Genomic DNA, 19,533 nt, shown 5'->3' with positions numbered 1-19,533 from the left:
ATGTTGGCCAGGCTGGTCTCAAACTCCTGACCTCAGGCGATCCACCCACATTGGTCTCACAAAGTGCTGGAATTACAGGTGTGAGCCACCATGCCTGGCCCATATCTTAATATATTTAAAATAAGAATAAACCTGTTTTTTTAGTCCTTGCATCAGAGTAAGCAACAGGAAACTCTGAGATCATTTCAGGCTGAGTTGGCATATGGAAATGCGTGTAATTTACAGTGGTCTTGTACGTTTCAAAGCTAGAGTGTTAATACTTCTTCTAATCCTCTCAAATATACTCTTGCTACCAAAGAGAGGAAAAATAAGCACATAGAGCAATGCCTGACACATAGTAAGTATTCACTGACTATTAGCTATTATTGTTGTCAGTATTATCTAAGTGATAATTGGGGTGGAGGCAAGTGACCCAGACAGTTCTAAAAGACTACAGACTAGATAGCCTCTGGAAAGTCATGACCAAAGGTGGGTGTACAAGTTTAAATTGCGTAATACGTTCTTTAAAAATGCATTTTATTTGGGTGGATCACGAGGTCAACAGATCGAGACCATCCTGGTCAACATGGTGAAACCCCGTCTCTACTAAAAATACAAAAAATTAGCTGGGCACAGTGGCGTGTGCCTGTAATCCCAGCTACTCGGGAGGCTGAGGCAGGAGAATTGCCTGAACCCAGGAGGCGGAGATTGCGGTGAGCCGAGATTGTGCCATTGCACTCCAGCCTGGTAACAAGAGTGAAACTCTGTCTCAAAAAAAAAAAAAAAAAAAAAAAAAAAATGCATTTTATTTGATCGCCTCTGAAGAATCTCAGAATTTCCTGAAAAAAACTTTGACCTGTCACAAAGAAGAAAGTTCCTAATTTTGTGAATTAATGCAAATATTTGTTTTTCATCTCTTCCTAAGTTCTATGAAGAGATTTGGCATTAGATACCTTGAGAGTAAATTCCAGCTTTGCCATTTGTTAAATAGAATAGGTAATGTTTAGTTTTTCTCAAGACTTTATATGAAAGCCTATACATGTATATTATATGGTATATACATGTATGTATTATATACATTTATAATAGAGTTTTATAGATAGATTAGTGTAATGATTAAGTTTATAGACTTTGGGATCAGAAAGACCAGATTTTGAATCTCATATCTGCCAATTATTGACTATATAATATAGAGAAAGATTTAATTACTCTGTACTTCAGTTTCCTTATCTGCAAAATGGGCATAGTAATATTATCCAACTCACAGAGTAATGGTAAGGATAAAATAAGACTGCATGTCTTGTTAAGCATAGGCAATAACATATAATAAGGTCAGTAAATGTTAGCTATTGTTAGAATTTTGTAAGTAAAATGGTTATGTACTGATTGGTTTTATTATGTAAGTAATTAAGGGCTGTTTATAGCTCTGAATGTGATTTGACACCATTATTCAGCAACAGACTTTCTGGTCAAGGTATCATAAGATATATATAAAGACTGGACACTGTGGCTCACACCTGTAATCCCTGCACTTTGGGAGGCTGAGGCAGAAGACTGCTTGAACCTGGGAGGTGTAGGTTGCAGTGAACTGAGATCATGCTACTGCACTCTAGCCTGGGCGACAAAAGTGAAACACCATCTCAAAAACAAAAGAAGGACTAAAGCTCTTTGTGGAGGACTCAAGATGGCGCTGTGAGAACAACCCAGGATTGGAGCTCTCGTTGAATCCGCAAAGAGGTGAGTCTGAGCTGCATTTCCAGACTGATCTTTGTTGCCCACAGAACGGGGAAACTCCCAAGTATAAAAAAGACACGGGACGCCAGGCAGTAAGTCGGCCTGGCGAAGCCGGCAGCAGGGGCGGCGGCGGCGGCTGGCCCTACCCAGCAATCCCCACAGGGCGCGCTTTTCCGGGTGCCCTGTTGAACTGGCAACCTGAGACTTGAGAGGGCTGGACTTGAGACTGAACGAGACTTGGACAGTAGGCCAGCCCAGGGAATTGCAGGGACAGAGCGTTCGGGATACCCAGTGGGACGAACAAAATCGCGATTTCAAACTATCCCGAGCAGACGGTCTGAGACGCTCTGTGGGGGAGGGGCGTCCACCACTACCGAGGCAACCCGCCCCAACTGAGATACACGCCCACTGCTGAGGCAGCCAGCCGTTGCCGAGGCAACCCGTCCCTACTGAGATGCATGCCCACTGCTGATGCAGCCTGCCGTTGCCGAGGCAACACGCTACAACGAAGAGACTCTGCCACAGGGCGTGGTGGAGACCACAGCAGAGCCTGCAGGAACAGGGCAAATCACACATCAGCAGGGTGGAGACTCCACAGGCAAACAGTGGCTAGTCTGCCTCCTAGCTGGGCAGGACACCTCAAAGGACATCGAAAAATAAAGCCCGAACCCCCCAACACAGAGCATTTGAGAAAAAAAGGGTTTTTTTAATGAGCTCTGTTGCAGCAGAATCAAACATAGCAGCCTAACAGCCCTGAATGAACAACAGAGCTCACAGCTCAGAAATTGAGCTCCTAAAAGAACAGACTGTCTCCTCAAGCAGCTCCCTGACCACTCTATATCCAAAAGACTGACATTTGGCAGGCATCATCCTGGGACAAAGATAGCAGAAAAAGAAACGGGTAGCATCCCTCGCTGTGCCACAGCTGGTAGAGGTGCACCCCACACAAGCAGGGCCTGGAGTGGACCTCAGCAGTCGTACAGCGAAGGGGCTAGGCTGGTAGAAGGAAAACCAAGTAACAGAAATACTTCATCATCAACAATCTGGGCATCCACTCAGAGACCCAATCGAAAAGTCAGCAACTACGCAGACGACAAGCAGATAAACCCACAAAGATGGGAAGAAACCAGCGAAAAAAGGAGGAAAACACCCGAAACCAGAACACCTCGCCTCCTAGAAAGGACCAAAACTCCTCACCAGCAAGGGAACAAAGCTGGACGGAGAATGACTGTGACAAAATGACGGAATTAGACTTCAGAAGGTGGATAATGAGAAACTTTTGTGAGCTAAAAGAACATATATTAAATCAATGCAAAGAAACTAAGGAACTTAAAAAAAGATATGAGGAAATGATAACAAGAATGGATAACTTAGAGAGGAATATGAATGAATTAAAGGAGCTGAAAAACACAATACGAGAACTTCGCGAAGCATGCACAAGTTTCAATAGCCGAATTGACCAAGCAGAAGAAAGAATATCTGAAGTCGAAGACCAACTCAATGAAATTAAACGAGAAACCAAGATTAGAGAAAAAAACCGCAAAAAGGAATGAACAAAGTCTCCAAGAAATGTGGGACTATGTGAAAAGACCTAACCTACGTTTGATAGGTGTACCAGAAGGGGACGAAGAGAATGAATCCAAGCTGGAAAATACTCTTCAGGACATCATCCAGGAAAACTTCCCCCACCTAGCAAGACAGGCCAACACTCAAATGCAGGAAATACAGAGAACACCACAAAGATATTCTGCAAGAAGAGCAACCCCAAGGCACATAATCGTCAGATTCAACAAGGTTGAAATAAAGGAGAAAATACTAAGGGCAGCCAGAGAGAAAGGTCGAGTTACCCACAAAGGGAAGCCCATCAGACTCACAGCAGATCTCTCAGCAGAAACACTACAAGCCAGAAGAGAGTGGGGGCCAATATTCAACATTCTTAAAGAAAAGAACTTTCAACCCAGAATTTCATATCCAGCCAAACTGAGCTTCAGAAGTGAAGGAAAAATAAAATCCTTTGCGAACAAGCAAGTACTCAGAGATTTTGTCACCACCAGGCCTGCTTTACAAGAGCTCTTGAAAGAGGCACTACACATAGAAAGGAACAACCAGTACCAGCCATTCCAAAATCACACTAAATGCTAAAGAGCATCAACATAATGAAGAATCTACAACAACTAACAGGCAAAACAGCCACTTAGCATCAAAATGGCAGTATCAAATTCACACATAACAATATTAACCCTAAATGTAAATGGACTAAATGCACCAATCAAAAGACACAGACTGGCAAATTGGATAAAAATCCAAAACCCATCAGTGTGCTGTATCCAGGAAACCCATCTCACATGCAAGGATACACAAAGGCTCAAAATAAAGGGATGGAGGAAGATTTACCAAGCAAATGGAAAGCAAAAAATAGCAGGAGTTGCAATTCTCATCTCTGATAAAATAGACTTTAAAGCAACAAAGATCAAAAGAGACAAAGAAGGCCATTACATAATGGTAAAAGGATCAATAAAACAAGAAGAGCTAACGATCCTAAACATATATGGACCCAATGCAGGAGCACCCAGATACATAAGGCAAGTTCTTAATGACTTACAAAGAGACTTAGACTCCCACACAATAATAGTGGGAGACTTTAACACTCCACTGTCAATATTAGACAGGTCAAACAGACAGAAAATCAACAAGGATATCCAGGGCTTGAACTCAGACCTGGAGCAAGCAAATCTGATAGACATTTACAGAACTCTCCACCATAATCCACAGAATATACATTCTTCTCAGCACCACATCTCACCTACTCAATAATTGACCACATAATTGGAAGTAAAGCACTGCTCAACAAATGCAAAACAACTGAAATCATAACAAACAGCCTCTCAGACCATAGTGCAATCAAGTTAGAACTCAGAATACAGAAACCAACCCAGAACCGCACAGCTTCATGGAAACTGAACAACTGGCTCTTGAATGTTGACTGGGTAAACAATGAAATGAAGTCAGAAATAAAGAAGTTCTTCGAAACCAATGAGAACGAAGACACAACGTGCCAGAACCTCTGGGACACATTTAAAGCAGTCTCTAGAGGAAAGTATATAGCAATAAGTGCCCATATGAGGAGAATGGAGAGATCCAAAATTGACACCCTATCATCAAAATTGAAAGAGCTAGAGGAGCAAGATCAGAAAAACTCAAAACCCAGCAGAAGACAAGAAATAACTAAGATCAGAGCTGAACTGAAGGAGGTTGAGACACGAAAAACCCTTCAAAAAATCAATAAATCCAAGAGCTGGTTTTTTGAAAAGATCAACAAAATAGACCACTAGCCAGATTGATTAAAAATAAAAGAGAGAACAACCAAATAGATGCAATAAAAAATGATAAAGGGGAAATCACCACAGATTCCACAGAAATTCAAACCATCATCAGAGAATATTACAAACAACTCTATGCACATAAACTAGTAAACATGGAAGAAATGGATAAATTCCTGGACTCCTGCATCCTCCCAAGCCTAAACCAGGAGGAGGCTGAAACTATGAATAGACCAATAACAACGTCAGAAGTCGAAGCAGCAATTAAGAGCCTACCACACAAAAAAAGCCCAGGTCCAGACGGGTTCACAGCCGAATTCTACCAGACACACAAAGAGGAGCTGGTACCATTCCTTCTAAAACTATTTCAAATAATCCAAAAAGAGGGAATCCTTCCCAAATCATTTTATGAGACCAACATCATTCTGATACCTAAACCCGGCAGAGACCCAACAAGAAGAGAAAACTTCAGGCCAATATCCATGATGAACATAGATGCAAAAATCTTCAATAAAATATTGGCAAGCCGAATGCAACAGCAAATCAAAAAATTTATTCACCATGATCAAGTAGGATTCATCCCGGGGATGCAAGGCTGGTTCAACATATGCAAGTCTATAAATGTAATTCACCACATAAACAGAACCAAAAACAAAAACCACATGATTATCTTAATTGATGCAGAGAAGGCATTTGACAAAATTCAACAGCCCTTTATGCTAAAAACCCTCAATAAACTCGGTATCGATGGAACGTATCTCAAAGTAATAAAAGCTATTTATGACAAACCAACAGCCAATATCATACTGAATGGGCAAAAACTGGAAGCATTCCCTTTGAAATCTGGCACTAGACAAGGATGCCCTCTTTCACCGCTCCTATTCAATATAGTTCTGGAAGTTCCAGCCAGAGCCATCAGGTAAGAAAAAGAAATAAAGGGTATTCAAATAGGAAAGGAGGAAGCCAAATTGTCTCTATTTGCAGACGACATGATAGTATACCTAGAAGACCCCATCACCTCAGCCCAAGTACTCCTGAAACTGATAAGCAACTTCAGCAAAGTCTCAGGATATAAAATCAATGTGCAAAAATCACAAGCATTCCTCTACACCAATAACAGACTTAAAGAAAGCCAAATCAAGAACGAACTGCCATTCACAATTGCTACAAAAAGAATAAAATACCTTGGAATACAACTCACAAGGAACGTAAGGGACCTCTTCAAGGAGAACTACAAACCACTGCTCAACGAAATCAGAGAGGACACAAACAGATGGAGAAACATTCCATGTTCATGGTTAGGAAGAATTAACATCGTGAAAATGGCTATACTGCCCAAAGTAATTTACAGAATCAACGCTATCCCCATCAAGCTACCATTGACTTTCTTCACAGAACTGGAAAAAACCACCATGAACTTCATATGGAACCAAAAGAGAGCCCGCATAGCTAAGTCAATTGTAAGCAAAAAAAAAAAACATAGCGGGGGGCATCACACTACCGGATTTCAAACTATACTACAAGGCTACAGTAATCAAAACAGCATGGTACTGGTACCAAAACAGAGATATAGACCAATGGAACAAAACAGAGGCACTGGAGGCAACACAACATATCTACAACTATACAATCTTTGATAAACCTGACAAAAACAAGCAAGGGGGAAAGGATTCCCTGTTTAACAAATGGTGTTGGGAAAACTGGCTAGCCATGTGCAGAAAGCAGAAACTGGACCCCTTCCTGACACCTTACACTAAAATTAACTCCAGATGGATTAAAGACTTAAACATAAGACTTGGCACGATAAAAACCCTAGAAGGAAATCTAGGCAAAACTACAGGACATAGGAGTAGGCAAGGACTTCATGAACAAAACACCAAAAGCATTGGCAACAAAAGCCAAAATAGACAAATGGGACCTAATGAAACTCCACAGCTTCTGCACGGCAAAAGAAACAGTCACTAGAGTGGATCGGCAACCAACAGAATGGGAAAAAGTTTTTGCAGTTTACCCATCTGACAAAGGGCTGATATCCAGAATTTACAAAGAGCACAAACGGATTTACAGGAAAAAAACAAACAAGCCCATTCAAAAGTGGGCAAAGGATATGAACAGACACTTTACGAAAGAAGACATATATGAGGCCAACAATCATATGAAAAAATGCTCATCGTCACTGGTCATCAGAGAGATGCAAATCAAAACCACATTGAGATACCATCTCACGCCAGTTAGAATGGCGATCATTAAAAAATCTGGAGACAACAGATGCTGGAAAGGATGTGGAGAAAAAGGAACACTTTTACACTGTTGGTGGGAGTGTAAATTAGTTCAACCATTGTGGAAGACAGTGTGGCGATTCCTCAAGGCCTTAGAAATAGAAATTCCATTTGACCCAGCAATCCCATTACTGGGTATATATCCAAAAGACTATAAATCGTTCTACTATAAGGACACATGTACACGAAAGTTCATTGCAGCACTGTTTACAATAGCAAAGACCTGGAATCAACCCAAATGCCCATTGATAATAGACTGGATTGGAAAAATGTGGCACATATACACCATGGAATATTATGCAGGAATCAGAAATGATGAGTTTGTGTCGTTTGTAGGGACATGGATGAATCTGGAGAACGTCATCCTCAGCAAACTGACACAAGAACAGAAAATGAAACACCGCATATTCTCACTCATAGGCGGGTGATGAAAAATGAGAACACATGGACACAGAAAGGGGAGTACTAAACACTGGGGTCTATTGGGGGGAAAAGGGGAGGGCCAGTGGGAGGGGGAGGTGGGGAGGGATAGCCTGGGGAGAAATGCCAAAGGTGGGTGAAGGGGAGAAGGAAAGAAAAGCACACCGCCATGTGTGTTCCTACGCAACTGTCTTGCATGCTCTGCTCATGTACCCCAAAACCTAAAATCCAATAAAAAATTTAAAAAAAACAAACAAACACAAAAGAACTATATATATATATAAAATGTGAACCAATATGTGTACATATTTTAACTTATTCCCAATGTACAGTGCTTGTCATTAGAAATGAATAGACATATATAATAAGAATTATAAATATTATAATAGTAAACATTTCTTAAGCATTTATTTATCTTACATAATTCCTGAAATTAAATGAGATACTATTATAATCTACATTATCTCTGTTGAGGAAGCAGATGTTGAGTTGAGTTAGTTACTCAAGGTCATTTAATTTAGCTAACTTATATTAGAGCCAGGATCCCAAGTTTGTCCTCATCCAGGGCCTGCCTACTTAAACTAACACATTTCATCAGAAATAGACACTATGAGGAAAGTTGAGATGTAGTATTAATCAGTGGCCTGGCTAAGACTAGCAATTTCCATTTTGAGGCAAGGATAAGTCAGTGAAGGAAGTAGTTTTCTGATTTTGTGACTTAAAACATGAAAATAAATAGACTTAAATGAAAGGTTAGAAAGAATTCAAATGAGTAATGGAGGCAATTGGGTATAGTGCTCACAGAGTGTTCCCAATTTTTTGAGTTCACAATTTTAATTACAATTACATTAAACTTCAATCTATGTTTGTTAGGATTGGTACTATACTGCTTAACAGCTAACTCTATCTTTATAGTCATTTTTTCTTTTCCTTTTTTTTTTTTAAGACAAGGTCTTGCTCTGTAGCCCAGGCTGGAGTACAGTGACATGATCACAGCTCATTGCAATCTCCGCCTCTAGAGCTCAAGCAATCTTTCCACCTCAGCCTGGCAAGTAGCTGGGGCTACAGACGCAGGCCAGGATGCCTGGCTGATTTTTGTGTTTTATGCAAAGGCAAGGTTTCCCAATGCTGGCCAGGCTGGTCTCCTACTCTTGAGCTCAAGCGATACACCTGCCTCAGACTTCCAAAGTGCTGGAATTCAGGTGTGCCCTGCTGTATCCAGCTTATTTTTGTGATTATTAAATTTAAAAATTTTTTAATGTATTTTTAATTTTTCTGAGATGGGGTCTCACTCTGTTGCCCAGGCTGGAGTGCAATGGCCTGATCTTGGCTCACTGCACCCTCCACCTCCTGGGTTCCAGCGATTCTCCTGCCTCAGCCTCCAGAGTAGCTGGGATTACAGGCCTGCACTACCATGCCCAGTTAATTTTTGTTTTCTAGTATAGATGGGGTTTCATCATGTTGGTCAGGCTGGTCTCAAACTCCTGACCTCAGGTGATCTACCTTCCTTGGCCTCCCAAAGTGCTGGGATTACAGGCATGAGCCACCACACCCGGCCTCTTTGTGATTTTTAAATGTCAATTTAACTTGATAAACTGGGGCTTTCTTTACCCATCATATGGAAATATTACTAATTTCTCTCTTCCATAATTCCCTTAGTGGCATTACTTTCTTCTCCTTGACTGTGGGAGTGTTAGAGAAATGGGGTGCTCCCCAATAAAATCATAATTGTGTGCAGACTTGAATTTCCCCCCCCCTTGCTTAACCACTTCCCAGTGCAACTTAGCACCTCAGGAGTGTGTTATTGGAATAGCCACACTGAGAGAGGGTCTAGCTGTAAACAGATATTAGGAAAAGCTATTTTTTTCTTCCCATAAATGATTCACCTTGATCAGATCACAATATTATTAAATGAGGGGCCCATGAACTCATGCCCTTTGTTCAAAAGTAATTTGAGAAAATTAAAAGCAATAGTAATTGGCAAATGATATTTTAAAAATACATTTATTTTACCTGAAATCCTGCTTTAAGTCCATTGCAAATTGAAGTGCCACCACTAGCTTCTTGAGGCAGGTTTGCAGTGATCTTTTGGTAAGTGTTATCTTCAGTTATTTTTATGAGATTATTTTGGATTTGAGCATAACTGTCAAATGTGACCATCCCAACCAAGGATCCTTTTTCAATAATTTGAATCAAGTACAGTTCTGCTGCTTGATTCATTCGAAAGAGACGGTCTTCCTGTAAGAAAAAGATGTGTGAATAACTCATAAGACTCTCCAAATCTTGATGAATTAATGAATAAATCATTTATGGGCCATAGATCATGATAATAATTGATTGGTTGTATTTTAAAATTTAGCTTCTTCAATTTAAAAATTTTAAAGAAAATTAAAAAAAATCAGTTTTACTTGGAAAAGCCTTAACAATCTATACATTTTTATTTAATGGTTTTATATTGAGGAATTTATCATAAAGAAATAATTTTAAAAATACACGCAAAGATACTAATTTTAATAATAACGACTGAAAATCTCCAACTGTCCAACAACAGGGGTATTACTTGATTAAATTATAGTATGGGCATGTTATATAACCTCTAAAAATTATGTCATGGAATCATTTTTTTCATGGGAGGTATTGAAGATATATTAAGTAAAAAAATCAGATCATGAAACATTATATAAAATATATTTTTGAGGAGGACAAACAAATACATTAGCAAAGAAAACACTAAAGTGTCATATTTCCAGTGACAGAATTATGGATGATTTTCATTGTTACGCTATAATTTTTCTAATTAGAATTAAAAGTTAAGGAATATAAATTATTCATAATCCAATAACCTTACTACAAAAACATTTTTTTTTGAGATAGAGTCTTGCTCTGTCACCCAGGCTGGAGTGCAGTGGCACGATCTCAGCTCACTTCAACCTCCAGTGAGGTTGCAACCAGGTTCAAGCGATTCTTCTGCCTCACCCTCCCAAGTAGCTGGGATTACAGATGTGTGTCACCACACCCAGCTAATTTTTGTATTTTTAGTGGAGACAGTGTTTCATCATGTTGGTCAGGCTGGTCTTGAATTCCTGACCTCAGGTGATCCATGCGCCTCCGCCACCCAAAGCACTTACAGACCTGAGCTACTGTGCCTGGCCTACAACATTTTTATGTTGGCATACTGTCTTTTAGTACTTATCTACATTAAATTATGTACCAAGATTTATTAAATATAAATACATATGTTTGTTTCTAGAGCTAAATCTAAGATTATATTTCCATCAGCTTAAATAGTTAATACTTATATTTCTTGTAGCTTAAATACTTATGTAATTTAAGACAGTTAACCAAAAACTATCTTACTGCAGCCATGCTTCCGGATTTATCAAGTACCAAACAGACTACTCGCTGTTTGGACTTGAGCAATGAAAATGTAGGATGAGGTGGTGAATTTATTTCTGTCATGGGAGATAAATGCTGAAAATCTTCAGAGTGCATGATTATATTCCATGTGCTTTTGTGATTGCACATTTTGTTCTGTAGGTTTGGAGCCTCTGTATTGTGTGTTTCTTCAGTACAAAATTCAGCCACCTGGAAAAAAAATCAATTAGAAGACAAGATTACAATAACTTGTGAGGCATCAAATATGTAGTTATCTGTCATATATATTCTCCACAGATTTTATCTCCTGATAGTTAAGAACTACTTTATAATCTAACGTTTGACATCCATTTTGCATAGTTGAATGGAACAGAAGCAAGGTAAAGCTATCAATATGTACTGGTAAAAAGTTTTGGTGATACTTTTGGTTATAGATAGACATATCAATGGGAGATTATGGCAGCTAGCTTGACTGCTTAAGTCAACTTCTTATTTTCCCTTCTAAATTTGGGGGAGCTCAAGCCTTGAATTAAGTTTGAGGAAAAAGGGTCAGGACTTGTGATAATTTCCAGCTACTCCCTAAAAATGATATAGAGAAAATGGCCTTCTTTAATTGTCTAGGTATGTCCCATAACTTCATAGTTGATCAAAAAACTTGAAGACAGCTATTCTACAACCTGGATTGCTATTGGCTCTGGCACATTTCAACATAAATAAAGTAATATCACTGAAAAAGTAATGGAAGTATAGGGAGAAAATGAGGAAATGTAATTATTTCTCTTTCAGAGGCAAGTGGTGAATTGTATCCAGTAATTCTGCCAATGAATATTTCATTACTATAGAATCTGTAAATATTTTTAAAGTTTTAAAACGTAGTAACTTGGAAAAATGGTCTCACAAACTAGGGTGGTCTCCAAGAAGGAATTCATCCTGCTACTGCAAGATGAGCCTCAGCTTACAAGAAATATTTTTAGTAGTGTCATTTCATTATTTTAATGCCCTCCCAATGTACAATCTCCAGATGCAAGCTCAGAATTCCAAGAACTAAATTATTACATTTGGATATCCTTTATGTAAGTTTGTGTGTGTGTGTGTGTGCGTGTGTGTGTGTTTGATGGAGTCTCACTCTTTCACCAGGCTTGAGTGCAGTGGAGTGGCATGATCTTGGCTCACTGCAACCTCCGACTCCCTGGTTTAAGCAATTCTCTTGCCTCAGCCTCCCAAGTAGCTGGAACTACAGGCACGCAAACCACGCCCAGTTAACTTTTGTGTTTTTAGTAGAAAAGGGATTTCATCATGTTGGCCAGGATGGTCTCTATCTCTTGACCTTGTGGTCTGTCCACCTCAGTTTCCCAAAGTTCTGCGATTATAGGTGTGAGCTACCGTGCTTATCTAAGTTTTGTGTTTGTTTTGTTTCTGATATGGCTGATAGGTTTCCCAAATGGGGTTATATTGGATGGGAGAAAAATGTAGTTTGCAATCAAAGCAATTACTCATAACCAAGTCTTGCTGATATGAAATGCATGTCAAACCTGGTTCCTCTTTCCCCTACCACTGTGCCTTTATTTGGGCCTCTTACCTACCTATTGCCATGGCCTCCAACTGGTCTCCCTTGCCTCCACTATCATCTCACTCTATCTCATCCTTCACAATTAGCAGAATTACCTTCCTGAAATAATTAAACTAATAACATCACCAGTCTAAAACTGAGAGGATAAAACTCAAACACCTTAGCTCTGTATGTCCCCATTTTTTGTTTCAGCCTCGTTTCCTGCCTCTTACTCACCATGTATTCTTTGCTTCTACCACACTGGGTTTCTTTATATCCTTAGACTATGCCAGAAATTTTCATTAGAGTCTTTGCTAACCCAAATAGTAATTTTGTGCAAATCAGAAAACAGTATCACTTTCTCAAGTTCTTTTACTGTTATCTGCCAGAAAATTGTTCTATTAAATGTTAAAATCTTGAATGACCATGATGCAAATAATTTAGGCAATGCTGAACTTCCACGACCATGCACAGCATCCCTGCCTTACTCCACTTTTTACTTTTGTAAATTTGTTTATTCATATAGAATACTCTTCCCCTTCTTGCTTTGGCAAATACATACTCACTTTTCTCAAATCCTGGCTCAAAACTTACTGTTCAGAAACTGTATTCTGACCTCCATTTGACAATGGTTATTGTTTTATAACATTTGGTTTGTATCTCTGTATGTCTTCCCACTTAATAATATATATTTATCATATTGCTTTCTCACTAAACTGAGTTCCTCAAGAACAGTCACCTTTAATTATATCTGTGTTTCCAGCTTTTAATGTACTAAATACTAGGCATAAAGTAAGAAAAATAATAAGAAAACAAAATCATGGAGTTGACTATTCAACATATCAGATCATATCTTTCCTAACTCTGAATTTAAGCCCTCAGTACAGATACTATGCAATCTATTTATGTTGTGATAATTAGAAAGTTAGTGTTATTCTGGAAATGTAACCATTTTATCTCTGGGCCATGTCTTAAATAATTAGTTGACCTCCATATTTCAACTCCATAATCTTCATTATTATTTATGTCCCAATTGGCAGTGTGAGTTATTCTGATAGTCAAATGCTTCTGGAATTTATGGTATGGATCAGGCAGTACATACAGTATTTCCATTATCCTCTTGTGTCACATGATTTGATATCTATTTGTATGCATAACTCTTTGGCTAGCCTTTGTTGATCCAGATTCCACAGATTAAAGGGAATGTTCCTGACTCATGTGTCAAATGTAGTCAAGTCTTTTATCATGAATGCCCAAGGGTCCAACAGAATTTTAAATTTTATCAGAGATAATAGGCCTTTACAAACCTCTGCCTATAGAAGTATTTTGGTATTGGTATATGAAAATACCAATCACTACCAACAAATACTCTGTAACAGAGGTCCGTAAAAGTATATGGCATATACCTTTGAAAATATGGTCCGTGAAAATTTGCTTCTTTGAAATAAATTAGTCTCAATATTTAGAGGTAGTGTACTTTGTTTTGATTTGTTGTTTTTGATAACAATATAGAGAGGACTATAAATGAACTAATGGAGTTGAAAAATACAACATGAGAACTTAGTGAAATATGCACAAGTTTAAATAGCAGAATGGATCAAGCAGAAGAAAGGATATCAGAGGTCGAAGACCAACTTAATGAAATAAAATGACAAGACAAGAATAGAGAAAAAAGGATGAAAAGGAATGAGCAAAGTCTCCAAGAAATATGGGACTATGTGAAAAGACCCAATCTACGTTTGATTGGTGTACCTGAATGTGATGGAGAGAATGAATCCAAGCTGGAAAATACTTTTCAGGATATTATCCAGGAAAATTTTCCCAATCTAGCAAAGCAGGACACTATTCAACCCCAGGTAATACAGAGAACACCACAAAGATATTCCTCAAGAAGAATAATCATTAGATTCACCAGGATTGAAACGAAGGAGAAAATACTAAGGGCAGCCAGAGAGAAAGGCCAGGTTACCCATAAAGGGAAGCCTATTATACTTACAGCAGATCTCTCAGTGGAAACCCTATAAGCCAGAAGAGAGTGGGGGCCAATATGAAATATACTCAAAGAACAGAACTTTCAGCCTAGAATCTCATATCCAGCCAAACTAAGCTTCACAATTGAAGGAAAAATAAAATCTTTTATGAACAAGCAAGTACTCAGAGATTTTATTACCACCAGGCCTGCTTTACAAAAACTTCTGAAAGAAGCATTATACATAGAAAGGAACAACCAGTATGAGCCTTTCTAAAAATATACCAAAAAGTAAAGAGCATCAACATAAAGAAGAATTTACATCAACAAATGGATAAAATAGCCAGTTAACATCAAATGGCAGTAACCCTAAATTTAAATCGACTAAATCCCCCAATCAAAAGATACAGCCAAAACCTAACAGTATATCCAAAGATACACAAAGACTCAAAACAAAGGGTTGGAGAAAAATTTACCAACCAAATGGAGAGCAAAAATAAATAAATAAACAAAAAGCAGGAGTTGAAATTCTCACATTTGATAAAATAGATTTCAAAGCAACAAAGATACAGTGGTAAAAGGATCAATGCAACACTAAGAGATCTTAATACCCAGATACATAAGACCCATAACGAGATTTAGACTCAACGACACAGAAAATTAATAAGGATATCCAGGACTTCAACTCAGATCCGGAACAAGTAAACTCAATAAATATTTACAGAGTTCTCCATTTTAAATACACAAAATATTGATCGGCCATTATTAATACCCATTTTTAGAATGAAGCAATATTCCTGTTCTCTCTCCCTCTTTTTCTTCCTCTTTCTTCCTCTCCTTCTCTCCTTTTTTTACTTTTCAACATCCTAGTTCCTCACCTCTACTCAATACATTCCTCTGAACACCTGATTCCTTGTGATTCTCCCGTCACACTGAAAAAAAAAAAAAAGTCCCATCTGTCAACACTGTTGCATTGGGGATTAAGTTTCCAGTACATGAACTTGGGGGCACATCCAAAAAATAAAAATAAAAAAACAAATCCAAATCTCAGAGGTTATCTTAGAATGTTATGAGAAATGAGTAGGCAATGGCCAAAAGAGATGATTACATTGTGAGTGATGATAAAGCCAGCTGTTTATCTTGTCGCAGAGGCATGGAGGTTGCTTAAGCAATTAACAGATTGACGCTGGAGATGTAATATCTTGAAAAGCAGCTAGGCTTTAAAATACAAGCGGATTCACTGAGTAACATTTCCCTAGATCCTCGCACAGAGTTTTGCTTTTCAGTCAATGTTTGTTAAGGGCTTGCATCTGGTTGCTGGCAAAATTCGGCTGCCCAGTTCAGAAGCATATAATAAATATTTCTGTTAATTATACTGATGAATATTGTACAAGCATAAATATTGTGCTCAGTGTTTCATGTAGAGTTGAGGACTATACTATATTCAGAAGCTCAATTTGAGCCTTTCTTATTGAATTTTAACAAAGTAAGGACCCTATATTTAAACTGGTGCTGCTGATATGAGAAGACTATCTTTCATACCAGATTTAGTGAAGTGACTAATGGATTCCCTGTGGCTTGGAGTCTAACCTCTTATAAAAAAAAAGAAAAACACTTTCATATATTCCCCATTTTAAAATATTTTTATACATTTAGAAATGTTTATTAGGTAAGTACAATATGTTTGTATTAATTAATATTAGGCTTATTCAGGGGAAGAAACAACTGGTTACTTTTCAAATATTTAATACATTTTAAAAATTAAAAATTTAAAGTTTATTTTCAACTCGTGCTAAATGTTATGATAATACTTTATGTTAGCTCTTTTAAACCCATGTTAGTCATTCTTGTAAATATGAATGACTATGTGAAGTTGGAATTTTGATTCCCATATAAAAGATAAGAGAACTAAATCTCAGATTTAGCAGTTTTCCCACAGTGGACACAGCTTTAAAATGACAGGCTGGGTTTCAATGTGAGGTCTATCTGACTCCAAGGTACCTATTCTTATGCAATAAGCTTTTTATATTTAAACTAGATATTCCAGGTTAAACATTAGTTTTCAAGTTTTTGTGGTGTGTTATTATTTAATTGGTTAGACACATTGGTAATTATGATTTTTTTTAAGTCTGTTCAGTAGAGAAAGAGCCTTATGTGTTTTCACAATATCACTTTGCAATAGGTTAGTATGCGTTAGTGTGAAGGTAACAGAAAATCTAAAATGTCAAACCTTTTCAAATATGCATTATATATTACTTTATAAAAGTAGTATGGCTAATACTTAGAAAAGGAATTAAAAGTAAGGTTGTAACTCTATACAGACGTCTACAGAAGTCAGTGAGGGAAGAGATGTGTTCTAGGAATTTGTGTGACTACTCCAATCAGAGGGATACAGTGCTACATTTGAACAAAAGAAATAGCTTAATAAGAAAAGATAGGGTAATTTCCAGAGACACCCAGTTACATGCTGGATAAAATGACCTCTAATTAATTGCCTGAGTAATTTCCTGCCTTTATACACATAATTTCACAGTAGAAAATCCAGCTTCTCTAATTAATTTTTTTTCCTAAGAATTCCTTTGAGAGATTGAGAAAAAAAAGGTACTTACAGACTCAAGATTTTGCATAAACATAATGGATTCCTTGGCAGTCTGGGATCTGTTTGGGATAAATGTACATTTTGCTTCATACAGCCCCGTCTTTGAGTCATATCTGCATTGTCGTGTTATGCAGCTGTCCTTCTTGCAGTTCCGAACGACGTTAGTACCAGTAATGTGAGTGGAACATCTATGATGAAAGAATTAGATTATATATATATATGTATAAAATTTTATGTATTTATGTATATATATGTGTGTGTGTGTATATATATATATGAAAATTCATGGCAAATTATGAATGAAGACTAATATCCTAAAAACTTTCCTTCACTGACAACTGCCATAGATCACGTACCAAACATTACATTTTGACAAAAACAGGCACAATAGTCTATCTCAATTTGTCATCAATTTCAATAGAAACAATGTCAGTTCATATTTATTAAACATAGATTGGTCATTTGATCAATAAATCTATTATCCTTGTGACTTTGAGCTAAAGATGATAATTCCTAATTATAGGGATGTTGTAAAGATTAGATGAGTTAAAAGGTACAGCAGAATTGCTTATTAATAGGGAAGGGAAAGTCAATATTATGCTTAAAATCCTCTTCAATTCCATATGTGGTATTCACTGTTTAGTGTTTATAGCATTTTGTAATTTATATTTTGAGAACCACTTCACTAAACTGGTAGAACAAATAAAAATAAACCCTGCATGGAAAGGCTCGTGCATCAAACCATTTGGTCTTTGCAGTAAAAATATATGTCAAGTTCCTGGCAGGGAAAGAGGGCCAGAATACAGGGAAAGGATTCTAAAGAAGTTCCGTTTATATGCAGGGTATCCTCCAATTCTGTGTTAATATTAAACTTCATAACATGAATCCATTTTAATGACTTTGTATTGCAAGGATTTAGGAACATGGTGAGTCATATCTTCCCAGAGGGTTAGTTCTTGAGTAAGCCTAAAAATTAAACTTACATATGATGAGACTTCACTGCCTGAAAGTGCCTGACACACAGTAGGAGCTCAATAAATGTTTTAGGTACTTGTTTTTACTAATTACTATTTTTTGACTGATTATAAGGAAACATTTATTTTTCATGAATTTATAAAAAATTTATTTGATACCTTCTTTGTTTAACTTTTACTTTATGCCAGGTCAAAGACCAGAGGATTGAAAAAATGTGCAGTTCTTAAGAATTTTAATGTCGAATGGGGAAAATATAATTGTATAGACAATTACTGCCCAGTGACAGAAGTGTGAGAGAAGCCCACACATGCTTTGAGAGCACTCTTAAGGGAATTTAACCCCAAATGAAGGGAGAGGAAAGACAGTTAAGTAAGAAATATTTAAACTGAGTCTTAAAGGATGAACAGACATTATTTGAGTAAGGGGGAGTTGTATGGGATGAGGTTGAGAGAAATGAGTGCCCTGCACTGAGAGAAGCCCAGTCTGTGTGAAAAACTCCAAGCAGCTCAGCAGAGATCAAACAAACAACACAGTAGAGACAAGGAGAGGCATTTTTTCCATTACCCCTCTTTCCTTGAAAACATTTTTTTTATCTCAAAGACTTATTTCCTATTACGTTAACTTCCATTGTTCTTCAATATTCTTTAAATACTCCATGTGCTTGATATTTTTAACTAACTTTAAACATCTCATCTATTCATAATAGTGCCTGTGGCACCTAGAATTATGTTTTTTAAAAAATCAATTTACTACCTTATTCTTATGAAAATACTTTCTTTTCTTTAAGATCAAGATTAAATGAAAAGTATAATATTATATTTACAAAGAAGCTCTAGCAGCTTAACTGATTTCAGCGAAACAGATTCATCTTTAAAAAGTGATGAATCAAGTGAAACAAGAGTGGGTAGGGTTGAACACCTATTCTCAGATATCTTGGGGTTTAGCCTACAGCTTTTTCCTTTCTCCTCTGCCCATAACATGTTTTAGCATAGTCCCTGTGAATACTGAAATTGTTTTCTGTTTCGGATTGATCTTGATGCCAAGGTGGAATCTCTAGAATTAATTGGAGACACACATGATGGGGCAGGTTGGATATTGCAATGAACTGTATAAACATTCTCAGGTAGTTACCTGAGATAGCCTTTGTTTGCCTAGCATAGAAAATTAATGAGTCATAAGTAAAACATTTTGAAAACAGATTTGTTCAATATAATGATACCTTGTTGCTTCAATAGTGTTTCTTCTGGAAATATAGAATGGCCGGTCCTCATTATACTCATCAAATATTCCCCACCGGAGATGGGCCCACTCATGGACAAATACTCTGCCTGTGA

The 19,533-nt window shown here is 37.5% G+C and overlaps 1 protein-coding gene and 1 long non-coding RNA gene across 9 annotated transcripts in view; one reads left to right on the top strand and one right to left on the bottom strand.

Annotated features, from left to right (window-relative positions):
- The window catches only part of LOC100393317 (calcium-activated chloride channel regulator 1-like), a 51,741-nt gene that overhangs the window by 29,592 nt on the left and 2,616 nt on the right, over window positions 1-19,533 (bottom strand). For all 3 annotated transcript variants that reach the window (XM_017974890.4, XM_002751048.6, XM_054236496.2), the window contains exons 4-7: window positions 19,419-19,527; window positions 17,235-17,412; window positions 11,090-11,317; window positions 9,746-9,970 (exon numbers count right to left, since the gene is read on the bottom strand). In XM_017974890.4, the coding sequence (XP_017830379.3) occupies window positions 9,746-9,970; window positions 11,090-11,317; window positions 17,235-17,412; window positions 19,419-19,527 (740 nt within the window). The remainder of the gene's footprint in view (window positions 1-9,745; window positions 9,971-11,089; window positions 11,318-17,234; window positions 17,413-19,418; window positions 19,528-19,533) is intronic.
- The window catches only part of LOC128928210 (uncharacterized), a 188,240-nt gene continuing 185,108 nt past the window's right edge, over window positions 16,402-19,533 (top strand). For 2 of the 6 annotated variants that reach the window (XR_013520227.1, XR_013520226.1), the window contains exon 1: window positions 16,402-17,399. This is a non-coding gene — a long non-coding RNA (uncharacterized LOC128928210). Of the gene's footprint in view, window positions 19,530-19,533 lie in introns of all 6 variants that reach the window. The other 4 variants (XR_008473016.2, XR_013520225.1, XR_013520224.1 and 1 more) reach the window with 4 other exon arrangements.

Source organism: Callithrix jacchus, chromosome 7 (assembly GCF_049354715.1).
Source record: "Callithrix jacchus isolate 240 chromosome 7, calJac240_pri, whole genome shotgun sequence".
Lineage (NCBI taxonomy): Eukaryota > Metazoa > Chordata > Mammalia > Primates > Cebidae > Callithrix > Callithrix jacchus.
This window is presented reverse-complemented; position numbering and strand designations above follow the sequence as displayed.